We start from the raw sequence: 12,176 nt of genomic DNA on the forward strand, positions 1-12,176 counted from the left end.
CCCTTTTCCTCTGGATATATGCTTTGATGTGGAGGACATCTAAAGGTAGAGGTGGAGCAGGCTCCAGGACCTTGGGCAAAAACCAGTAACTTGTTTTCATTTGTGAAGTTCACCAGCAAGGAAACCTTTTTGTTCTGTTTGTTTGCCCTGAGAGGAAAAAACTTCTCAGTAAAAGCTGTGCATGTTGTTTCCCAAAGGGGTAAGACTTTCCCCAAGAAAACCCCTTTCCTATTAGGCACTGCCACCTCTGGAATAAACAAACACTAAGTATTAAACCTCTGCCTCCCCCAGTGCCAATTTAAATGTGAAGGTAGCCCAAACCTGCAGCTGGATTCTGGATCTTCCATGCTCACTTGAGTGGGTTCTGAGGGGAGTAGTGCTGGTACTTTAATACTTGAACACCGATGTTTAATATGCAAACTAATGTAACAGCACAGGCAGGCATTCAGTGTAGTTATCCCTTTTTTGTTGATTTGAAAGGAAATATTTTACAGGAATTCACTTGACATCTGCTAAAAACTATTGTTGTAGTTCGTTTGTTTAAAAAGAAACCACCAAGCAAGAAGCTCCTCCTAAAAAAAGTTTTATACAATTAAAATACACATGCTTAGCATTTTACATTCAAGATCTCTGAAGTACAAAAGCCTGCTTGACTTTCCTATGTTACACTGCCATACCAAATATGATTTCGTCACTCTCGGTTTAAAAGACTGGAGCTTTTTACACAGGCTTTAAAAATTCCATATGGAAAGCAAGTCACATGTAGAATGCCTGATCTGCTGACTTACATAAGAAAACCTCAACAAGTGCTTTAGTTGGAAAAATATATACAAACGTTTGAAAATCTGTTACTTAAACAGCAGATTAATGATAAATTTAGAATGTAAAATAGCAAGTGCAAGTAGATAAGCTTGTTTTTTTTAAATAGTACTATATAGAACTCCATTTCATACAAAAATAGACATCCATATTTTTTATTTCTGTGGCAAACTTACTTATGGTTATGTGTTTTCATTTGTTTGGGGATGAATCCTGGTTGTATGCGCAACTGGAATAATTACAGCTTTTGGAAACTAAAACATCTGTCTTTAGCTAAACTAAACTCTTTAAATAGTTATAGAAATACATACCCTGAATATACAAATAAGCAAAAAAAAATAATTACATTTTCAATGATGCAGATTAATTTAGTGAGGCTGAAAAAAATCAAATGAAGTTACCAGTGATCTAAAGGACTTCTCTTCCACACCAGGTGTTCACAGCCCTATAACTGTCTGCAGTTCCTTCTCTGCGTGTCGGTGTTGAGCGAGGAACGTGCTTTTCAGGCCTGCAGCAACTTGGCTGGTATTTGGCCCTGTCTGTCTGAAGCGATGGCTGGTTGGCTGGTTTGCATAGTGCTGAATTTGAGGCAGCCACCGGCACGCCACGGTCTGGACCATTAGTCTAAGTCCTCATCCTTTGGGGCAAGATGTACGCGTTGCTGATGAGCCACAGTTAAGAAGAGCGCAGTTACGCTCTTCTTTTAACATTGAGCAAGCGTTGAAATGCAGGCCGCTAGCACCTTTGAAAATACATACTGTGGTGAATTATTTTCTGAAGGAAGACATGGTTTCAAAACCAAATTACATTGTATTAAATTAACCTATATACATCAAATAAAATACAGCTAGAGTTAAAATCATTACTGCTCTAAATGCAGATAGCCCTTGTAAAAGTCTAGCCTGACCCAGGACTCTGTTTTCTTTTGATACATGTACATATGGCTCCACCTTAAAGGTGACCTTCAGTCACAACTCACAATTTCATGGGTTGGAACCCATGGCCATGGGTCAGCAAAACCAGCTTCTGAATCTGGAAATTTGGTATTGTTAAAACAAGTGACAACAAAGGCCTACCAGGAACGTTAGTGGGGCGAGAGTCAGGTGTTCTCTACTGCCCCATTTCACATGCTGAGCTGGTAATTCCAGTTCAAAGTTGATTTTATGAACAAAATAAATTGCATTTTAGCAAGAGATAGGATCTGAGCTTCAGGATGACTTGGAGCATACCCAGTTTGACTTGGGACATGAAAGTCCAACTCAACCTCTTTCAAGCTTGTTAGTGCATTCATTCTTCAGTGAGCTTCCATCAGTTTGAAAGGATGGGAATAGACAATGTTTCTAAAGAGCCTTTCCCATATTAGCTCTTGCAGGTCATATCCCACAAAATTTATGTCTGGTCTTTTGCATTTACTTTTAATACTTCAGATGAAAAGTAACAGCAACTTTCATAGGAGTGGCCTCTAAAGAATCAGCTTCCCTGCAGAAAGACATGAGATCGACTTCCCAGATTTGTGCATTCCCTTGGTATGAAGGGAAGTAGAGAGGAGTTGCTGCTTAAGGTTCCAGTGGTGCATGACTTCAGTAGTTGGCTTTTTTTCCCCTCTGCAGGCGTTAATAACCCACACAAGGTCCATCTGTGTGCTGGGTTTTCCTCACAAGATTTCAATATCCCATTTTTGTGAATGCTTGTCGTCTATCGGCTGATTCATAATGATGTGATTCTTGTCATAATAATTTCCTCCTTTAAAAACAAAACAAAATCATGAAGGAAAAATTTTAAAAAGAAATGCTCAGAAAAGTCTATACACAATCTTTAAAAAGTGTGATTAAGTAGGAAAATTAATGGAAAAATAGAAATCCCACCAGGTAGGGGGCTGGTGTCTGCCCCTCTGCCTCTGCATGTCCGTCTCCTTCAAAAGGTCATTTGCCAGATCAGGCCCTGAGGAGGTCCATTAGTCAGGAAGCAGGGTACACCACAGAGCGGAGTCCCCAGCTGTACCGCTGTGCACAGAAACAGCACCTCTAAAGAGATTTTGCTTTTGGCAGATCCTGGGCTCCCGCTGTCTGCCTGGATTTTTCAGGCGCATATTGCTATAGTAGAAATACGCAGATTCACAGACCCACGTGAGATTATTTGGTGTAGCATATCCATTTCAACCACAATCTTAGGAAGTCCTTAAAATAAAATTTCTCTCCTTTGAATACACGTAGCATAGAATGACAGTGCATTTTTTATCACTATACTACAAATAAAAATCCACTACAAGAAGGACATGTTCTAAAGATCTCTCAAGTGGTATCGCCACCCCAGCCTTCAGCACTATCTTTTGCAGTAACCTAGCACGGCTTTCTGATGCTGTAAGAGTTGCCCTCAGTATCACCAGTTGCATTTCATGGCTTTGTGGTAACTATTTATCAATTAGTAATGGTGGTTAAACTCCTTAGTTCTGGAAGCCAGGAATGCTCTACTAGTTGAGCATCACAGGGCTGAGAATCATTATGAGCAAGTGTGAGCTGCAGAGGTCGGATGTGTAAGGGCCAGCAGGACATTGAAAAGGCTGATGACTTCACCTGTGGGATGCGCAGTTACCCTGGTCTGGCTATCAATTAATTTACTTAGCCCTTTCATTTGAGAAGACAGCACCACAGAGCCCCCAGCCTCATAGCCAGCCACTGCAGTCACTGCCCCACTGCATTCCCCTAGGGATAAAACCCTAGTGCCAGCAGCAGGGCTTGAACGAATTTTGAGTGAGAACGGACATCTTCCAGTGAGGTAGTTCTACTGTGATGGGTAATTAGCAGGACTAGGACTTGAGCAATGACAATTTTCACCACTGTGAAAACACTAGGAGTGAGCACTTCTCTCTTTTTGAGCCACACTTATTCCGTGGTTGCTTTTCCTTCACCATTTTGTCTTCTGTAACTTCCATTTCTTGCCATCAGCACTACTGAACTCCCTCAAGTAGAATAGTTGATCTGATCCAAATAAAGCTTTGGGATCAAAAGAGTAAGGTTTTCACCTGCCCTGTTGTTTCTCGTCCTACTGTCAAGCAACATAAACCTACCGGAAAAGACAGGATTCAGTATTTAACCTTAAATACGGAAAGAGCTAGAATACAGCAATTAGCCTCAATCAAAAAATGCACTTAGAACATGTGAGGGTTAGTTGTTTCTGCTTTGTTTTGTGTTGTGTTTTTTTTTTTTAAATACCTTTAATATCAAGCACCAGTTGGTCACTGAGGTATGAACTGATGGTTCCATCCTCATTGAGTCTCCACTTTTGCCTGTCCTTCCCATGTTCTGCCCAGAGCGCAACTTTGGCCCCAGGCACATCTCTGCCACCAATGACATCCAGGCAGGCGTTGTTAGCCTAAGGAACAAGAGGAGAAGTGAGATCCAGGCCACAGAGCCTCCGTTCTGTGTCCGCCTTGTTTCCATCCCAAGCACCAAGCATATTACAGTCATGGCGCTAGAGCCGGTAAGGCCTGGCAAGCAGGCTGGGAACAGATTATTCAGCAATTGACCAGCTGCTTGCTCAAAGGTGGTGGTCTTTGTTACTTCAGGTGTTTCTGATGTTAAATACAAAAAGCTGTTTAATAACAACCTGTCAAGGGCAGCATTAATACAAAATCACTTACAGCCTTTCTTCATGTGTTACTTTTCAGAGAAATTCTTAGCTCTTTAGAGGTAATAAACTTAAACTTGTGACTTTAGACAAAACCAGGCTCCTGCTTCAGGGAACATCAGTCCCATTAGGCAGATGTGAAAAGCAGCCCAACCTGCCAAAGCAGACAGATCAAATCTGTCCTTACGTAGTCGGAGGAGGTAGGTTATAAGAGTTTTGGTTTAAAACGCATGGGAGAGGCCAAAAGCCATCCTGGCGTTAATGCTAGCCAACAGGAAAAGCAAGAAGTGAAGGTCAAAGGCCAGCAGGTGACACAACCCACCCACTTCCAGCATCTGGAAACTCACCTTGGATTTGAAGAGTCCACGACAGTAGTGCCAGATCTGGGTATTCTTGCCATTGTAGGGGGACGCGCACACCGATGTTGCTCTTATATCTGCCAGGCTTCCAGCCACTGTCAAATATTTACCCTGGGCTCGGTTCTTGACTCGGAGGTACACTGCTGGCTGAAATAGTGTGAAGGAAGATGGGTGTAACACAAAGATTGAGGAAGTTGACATGAGAATGCCTCCCCTCCATCTTTCATCAGTTTTCTAAAGTACATGTTCCATTTCCAGTGTCAGATGGGGCTGTTCAATAGTATTTTTCTTGGAAACAAATACGCATGTAAAGCAGCAGTAAGTGTTTTTCACATGCAGACAGACAGCTGTAAACGGCAATGGCAGATAGTTTTTTAAAAAACCCCTGTATTTATGTCTATAGAACTAATTCCTGTGATATGCAAACATCTGTAGTTCAGCACATTTCACTCGCTCCATGGCCAGTAAATGGGCTGTGCTCCACAGACTTTTTATTCTCAGGACGCAAAACTTACCGAGTCACGTATCCAGCAACTTCAGCCCCCATTAACTGGAATATACGGCAGAGAGTTACACCATTGCTTTTGAACTTATGCGGAAAACAAGGTACTGGTTTGGCATCTCTGTTTACTCAGAAAATAAGGAGATTTTGTAGGGCTACTACAGGGGTCAAGCTTTTGCTCTGTTATTCACTGATTTTGGTGCAAATAAAGAGCAGTGAGTTATAAAGGGCAGCTCTGCTGGAACGCCAACTCAAGCAGTGGTTTTCTTCTGGGAGCTTTGAATCTCCTTTTTTCATATTAAAACAAACCCTAAGGTACAGACAATAAAGCCTGTGTCCCACCAAGCATCCATAAACTAATGTGCATTAATATAGTGAACAGCTGGAAGGGTTCATACCATGGAAGTCATTAAGCAAAATTTTTGGGTCTCATTTTGCATGAGTTTCAAATGTTTCACTTTTTCTTGCACTACCTTTTACGCTGGCAGCCTTCTCTGTTTTTGTAATTTTTAATGGAGCCAGAAGGAACAAATACGAAGTGCAGGTTTGTCGAATTACTCCAGTCTCAAAAAAAAGAAACAAAAAGACCCTATACCCACAGAAACGTCAAGCACAGGTAGGCGACTGCACAAACACAAGGAAGCCCTCGGTTTGCAGGATTTAAAACAAAACAAAACCAAAACCATCACACAAACCCCAAATGCCAAAATCCCAGCAAAGTAGCTGAAGTAGGCCGTATGACACTGCTCACTGTTGAGGTGTAAAAAAGGATGCTACCAAATACAAAAGCTCTTCAGATTGCTGGCTGAAGAGAGAATTCTGGTTTTAAGATCAGCCCAGGTAATTTTCATTATTATTTGCAGAAACAGAGCCAAAAAGGGATCCTTTGGTAGTTGCCACTTCCAAAGAAGTCCATGGAGCTGTCAAGGTCTTAGACTATCAAATCATTGTGAGGAAAGCAAAAAAATAAATCCTTTACTTTTTGGGGGTGGACACATGGGGCCGAGGACAGATGACACCAATAACGCATAACTAATGCTAAAGATGGTTATTTTTGTTCCCTGCAACATTTCTGCAGTTGAATCTAGTATTTAAAAACAAATCAGCATTTGTCAGTAGGGGAAACAAGTCATTCTGTGAGAAGCAGAGCTAACAAAACCTCATTTCCAGTGGGGTTACTGCTCACATTCCCTGCCACTCTCCCCTCTCCCTTTTCCTGTCTGCCCAGACGCTGCCCTCCCGCAGCTGCAACACGTGCTTTGACTCGTTTGGAGCTTACCGTGTGCCACTGAGTACACCTGATGTGGCTTGGAAAGGCAGAGAAGCAGAATTGTACCTGCTTTTCCTCGACCGAGGGGCATTTATCTCAGTCTTGCTTCTCTATTTACTTTTCACGGAGCTCCTAAGAACTCTGTGGTTTTGAGAGGAATCTTGGAGTGAGATTGAAATTGGCATTACTCGGGGTGAGGCAGAGAGGGAAAACCTGGTGGGACTCTATAAACTTGGCTTCTTTTGGAAATCCAGGCTACAGCACAATAAAATTTGTTCTTGTTTCCATTTATGTTAATTATGAAACAAGCCAATGTAGAATTGGTTTTCTCATTATTATCGTTAGATGGCAAAAATTTAAAAATAGAACATCTACAGAACATGCTAATGAGCCATTCAGAAAAACCAAACTTGGCTCTGAGAAACTAGGAATTACTTCCCTTTAGGAGCCTAATATAGATCTCAATAACTGCCACTGGAGGAATTTTCTGCTTCACTAATCTTCCAGTAGGTCCTTCTGGCTGTCATCGTTTGGCCTGATTTAAGGAGTACAATGCACGCCATTATACTTAGTGCTACAGCTGATACTTGTGCACTAATCCCTGTCCGAAATGAAAAATGTCCTCATACACTGTTACTCTACCTGCTTCACAGGACGAAGGGAGCCGATTACTTTCCAGCCAGTGTGTTCATTCCAGTTTGAAATCTCACTGGGCTCCAGCAGAATCTGCTTTCCTAAAAAATTACATCCCTCGTATGCAATCCACCTGGATACAGAAAACAGAACATGAAAAGACTACACATTAACCACAGCAGAACAAAACTACAAGACTACAGGCTTGTGCTCAGGACTGTGCTCCTGAAAGCCCCCAAACCTCTGCACAGTAGTGCTAATATCAAGCCTCTATTGCCACGCCGCAAAATGCCAGCCATTTCAGTGGTTTAACTGTTTTCCGTCTAAACTAAGACGTGTTTTCTGTTTGTCTGTCTGAAACTTGTAAATTCCACAACCCCCACAACTCTCTTCTCCCCACCCCCTCCCATTTTCTCCCACAAATAGGAGAGCCTCTGCATGAACCCAGATGGGAATAATGCAGGTTTCAGTGGGCATGCATTAGGAAACTACAAAGCCACGCACCAGACTGCGCTACTTGCAGCTTCGCCTGGTTGTACGTGTTAATTACGAAAGGATATTGTCCAATGTTTTCTTTTGTTACAGTGAATGCTTTTTATAGTTATTCCACTTCTCTGAAAACACATACACAACATTTACTCCAAAACCTATACATTGCTGTGACAGACTTTCCTGTAGTGAATCCATGTGAGCCATGGCCATGGGTGAATCCTTTAATACCGAGTTAAAACGCTGGCACATACAGATCCCTTGTTATCTAGGCAACTGTGTTGCTGCTTACAAAGGCAGCCTCAGGATCACAGATCGGTTTTGTTTATATCAATAGGACATTGTTGTGCAGACACTGAAGCCCAAACGCTTGACTCATTAACCCATCTGAACACAAAGCAAATACTGGTTGCCCCACATTACCTGTTTTACAGGTCAGCTGCCAAGAACATGAGGGATGGCTGCACTCTAAATCAGTGAGAAAACAGCCACAAAGAGTGCTCACAGCACCTGTAATTTCCCCATCGCACCTAATTTGGAGAAACTGACAGCCAGCCTTGCTCAGGACTCCATGGAGGCTAAAGTGTGCCAACTGTGAACTACCTTGTAATGAGGCTGTATCACTGTTTCTTCAAATTACGTCCCATACCTCCTGACTAACAGGTATTCAGAGCAGCCTGGCCACTGCTGTGTGTTCCTTACGCTTCTGACACACTCCTGACTTTTCACTGAGAATTAACCGTTAATGTTTTTCTCGGAGCATCAAACGCTCTCATTTGAAATGCAGTTTCAAAGCAGACATTTATAGGAAACAGAGAGGTGAAAGACTGTTACAGTAATAACCCCGTGAAGCCAGGTTGGGCTTCTGGCACCCAGCGACACTTTCAGCTCTCAGGCAGACCAGCAGCCTCCGCTGTACCAACGTTCCCACACCTTGGAGTGCCCCAGCCCCCTTTGCCAAGCCACAGTCTGGGCTGGTGCCATTTCTGACTGAGGTGGTCAGTTGGCTCAGGAAGGATCCTTGTACCTAAGCCTGGCAGCAAGATACCATTGGTATGTTTACATAAATCTTTGTCATTTGTCTAAACCTGACAGCAGGTTTTGGGGCAAGGAGCCAAAAAACCTCTGAATTGACCTTCCTGAAACTTTTGATCACAGATGAGTCAAACAAATCCTGTAGGACAACCCACAGACTTATCATCACCTGCCACTCTCAGCGTTTAGCCTACCATCTGCAGTGTGGGATGGGGACAGACTGTGGAGGTCTGTTTCATAGGGAGCATCACAAGGAGCTCAGAGAAAGACCAGCCGTTCTGCCCCAACCCTTCCCAGAGACAGGGAACCAGCTAACCTGGCTGGGGTACTCGGAAATGAACAGGAAGACGGGGAAGGGGCTGGACTGTTGCATTCACTCTCCCGTGCTTTTCTACTGTATGCTCCCAAAACCATCACCCTTCCTTTACAGCCAACTGTAAAGGCTTTTTCATGGGCAAAGTGATCTAATTTCCAGTTTCACGCCCTGATGAGAGGGCAGAAAGCTCATAAAGAGACGTTCCCCAACAGGACACACTTTAGACTGTAACACCTCCACAGAGGTAGGAAGATTTACACACTCCCACCGTAAATAAGTCAGATGTTCCTCCCAGAAAAGGCCTTTCCTTCTCCGAACTAGCACAGATCACGGGCAATGAGCATACGCTGTTCTCAGCCTCAAATGGCAGCTGCTTGCCACTCTCACCCGGGGCTCCTCAAGACAACAGCAGCAGATGATCGCTCGCTCTGTATCTTTTCAGCAAAAAGTGGCACAGACGCTGGGGACTAGAATTTATAGTGAATAGGCAAAGCTCCGTGAGGAAGCTTACATTCGCTATGGGCCCACAGCTAAAGTCAGTCGCCACTGACTGCTCTTAAAGAAAGGGAGGTTCAATCCTTAACCAGCCTCTCAAGAAAACGCTTGTGTAACATTCCTGAAAGAAAACAGTCCACAGTACTCTGGAGCATTAGCTACGTTAGGCTTTGCCTTTGTACCAACCTCAAGGAATCAGAGGAGTGCCCAGCAGCTTTATCACAGACATGCATAGAAGGGTTTTAACTTGTAGGTGGTAACAGATTAGATGCGTTTGAAAAATTAATTGTAAACACAACAGAGATATACTTAAGCCGTGAACAGTCTACACTAACTCCTCATCCAATTAGTTCAAATCTTGTGTGGATTTGCGCCATCCCATAAGATCTCTCAAGAAAATTACAGCCTTGTCTAAGTGAAAAAGGTATGGAAAAAGTTAAAAATAAACACAGGAAATTGTGTGTTGCATTAGAAGAACAGCAGTTTCCAGTCAGTCTCACTTGCAGGATGAGACTCTGCAAGTTATTTGTTGCTGCTGTGGACGTGGAGGCTGAAAACCTGGCCCAGACAGAATACTTGGGAGCTTCTCCAAAAGGTGAAAGGGGAAGACACAGAAGAGGTTAGAAGGTCACTTCTGCAGAGGTAAAACGGTTTTCACAGAAGACCTTGGGTGTGTATTCACATTCACGGAGGAGGGTTAAACTAATAACAGAAGCAAATTACTGTTCCAGATGTCAGATCCGCCCTGAGCTTCCCTCAGAAGTTGCTGCCTCTTTGGCAGCCAATCAGCACATCAAGCTTCACTGAACCACTGCAGTGGTTTCTGTTAAATCACTGCACTTTATAGCTGGTATTTTACAGCCAGTTATTAAAGGCAGTCCGAGTTTACTCTACCTGTCTTTGTAAGTCAGCAGTCAAGACTTATTTACTTTTGGTTCCTGGCTTGAACAACAGGCTCTATTGTTCATTACTGTATAGGAATAAAAGGATGATTCTTACAGGGGAAATACAACCTCTGCGCAGAACTTTTGTTCATTTTGGGTCCTGATTCAAAAAGTAGGTCTACCATTCAACCACGTTTTTGTACTTTATATTGTCTCAAAATAAAAGTTAGAATGTAAAACTCATCCTATGAAAAAAGCAGTTATTGGGAGAAAATGTGCTCAGTATTAGCTCCTATAATGCAGAACTGAGAGGAATATTTCTTCCATACTTACAATCCACTTCTCACCCATACAGACTGAGTGTAAAAATGAAGGTCCTCATTCAAAACAGAATTGACGGGTTCAGTGAAGTGCAACTCTCTGCCCTTGCAGCATTCCAGAGCAAACAGACTGATGGAGGGCTCAGCAAAAACCTGGGTGGGGGGAGGGGAGAAAAAAAAGCAAAGTTTTACTAGCAATAGTCTAGCTTCAGTTGTTAGACATGATGCACACATTTACCCACTTCAGTTTAATTTCCACATGCTTTTACGTTAGATCATGCTCCATCAGCAAATGTAACAGCAAGGGAAAAAAAAATATGTACATCCACCAAAGCAGCACACAGAGCAGAAACATACTGGATTTATCAGTGGCTTTGTCATCAGAGTATAGTGCCCCACTGACACAGTGAGTCGTTTCGAGATGCAGAAGGGCCTGTGTTTGCATTTGAAAAATCTCTTTTTGATCTGATTTGTATCATCAGGGCCTTAATTCCTTTTCATAAATCCAGTTTATTAATGGAACAAGTTACAGCAGTAGTTTTCAGATCCACAGCTTGCATCTAAAGTAGTGAGTCAAATCACAAGTCTGTTGTCCATAGACTTTGGTTAGCAGTGGTTCGCTGGAAAAGTCCTAGGGATGTACAAGTTGGAAAAGCTTAAAAACATCAGAACTAAAAAGTTCTCAATGTTTTCAACAGACATTCCTATTTTTTTTTCTGACAATGTTGAAGAAATAGTGTAATTAGTAACACCCTCAATCTCATGTAGCATTGAAATATTTTTCACTTAATGTCCTTTTCTACAATTGCGAGATTGCCTATGAAAGCAAATAAAAAGATCAGTTTACATGAAAATGTGGTACAGCTGTGAGATCAGCAGAAAAACATAAAGGAAACAGATTTCAGTACAGAAAGTCTGTGCCTTTGTACAAGGAACACTTGTACAGCTTTTCAGTATTTTTAACCTAAAACCATGAGGGAAGTATCGTAACCAAAATCATAAGCACTTGTAATTTATATCTTGATGCAGCTGGTAAAGGAAGGGGGAATAGGTCTGAATAACTGCTTCAATTAGCAGCCTCTCCAGGGAAGTTAACTTGTTCTTAGGAGATGCTACCCTGAGATAGCTGGCCCAGGCAAAAGGTAGGATTTCTTTTGCAGCAAAGACGTGGCCTCAGGTGGAATGAATGAAACAAAATTTTTAATTAAAGTTGACACAGGCACTGAGTAATTAAGAGAACTTAACTTTCATGTTTGAAGAGGCACATGTATTGTAGTGAAGTGTCTCTGAAGAGCTCAGTGGTGATTCAGAACTTACAAATGTACCAGCACTGACTCAGCGCACTCGGTATGTAGCTGGTTGTTCAAATCCTGCCTCAGAGAAATTGCTTTCCTCTGCTGACCAGTGCAGGGACAATGTAAGTCATG

At 42.5% G+C, this 12,176-nt stretch overlaps 1 protein-coding gene across 1 annotated transcript in view; it reads right to left on the reverse strand.

The window, feature by feature from the left end:
* Nucleotides 1–567: 567 nt before the first annotated feature.
* The window catches only part of CRYBG3 (crystallin beta-gamma domain containing 3), a 95,362-nt gene continuing 83,753 nt past the window's right edge, over nt 568–12,176 (reverse strand). Inside the window, exons 18-22 of the mRNA XM_054189219.1 lie at nt 10,763–10,902; nt 7,220–7,343; nt 4,794–4,952; nt 4,032–4,191; nt 568–2,562 (exon numbers count right to left, since the gene is read on the reverse strand). Of these exons, the coding sequence (XP_054045194.1) occupies nt 2,474–2,562; nt 4,032–4,191; nt 4,794–4,952; nt 7,220–7,343; nt 10,763–10,902 (672 nt within the window). The 3' untranslated portion in view covers nt 568–2,473. The remainder of the gene's footprint in view (nt 2,563–4,031; nt 4,192–4,793; nt 4,953–7,219; nt 7,344–10,762; nt 10,903–12,176) is intronic.

The sequence above is a fragment of the Rissa tridactyla genome, chromosome 1 (assembly GCF_028500815.1).
Source record: "Rissa tridactyla isolate bRisTri1 chromosome 1, bRisTri1.patW.cur.20221130, whole genome shotgun sequence".
Lineage (NCBI taxonomy): Eukaryota > Metazoa > Chordata > Aves > Charadriiformes > Laridae > Rissa > Rissa tridactyla.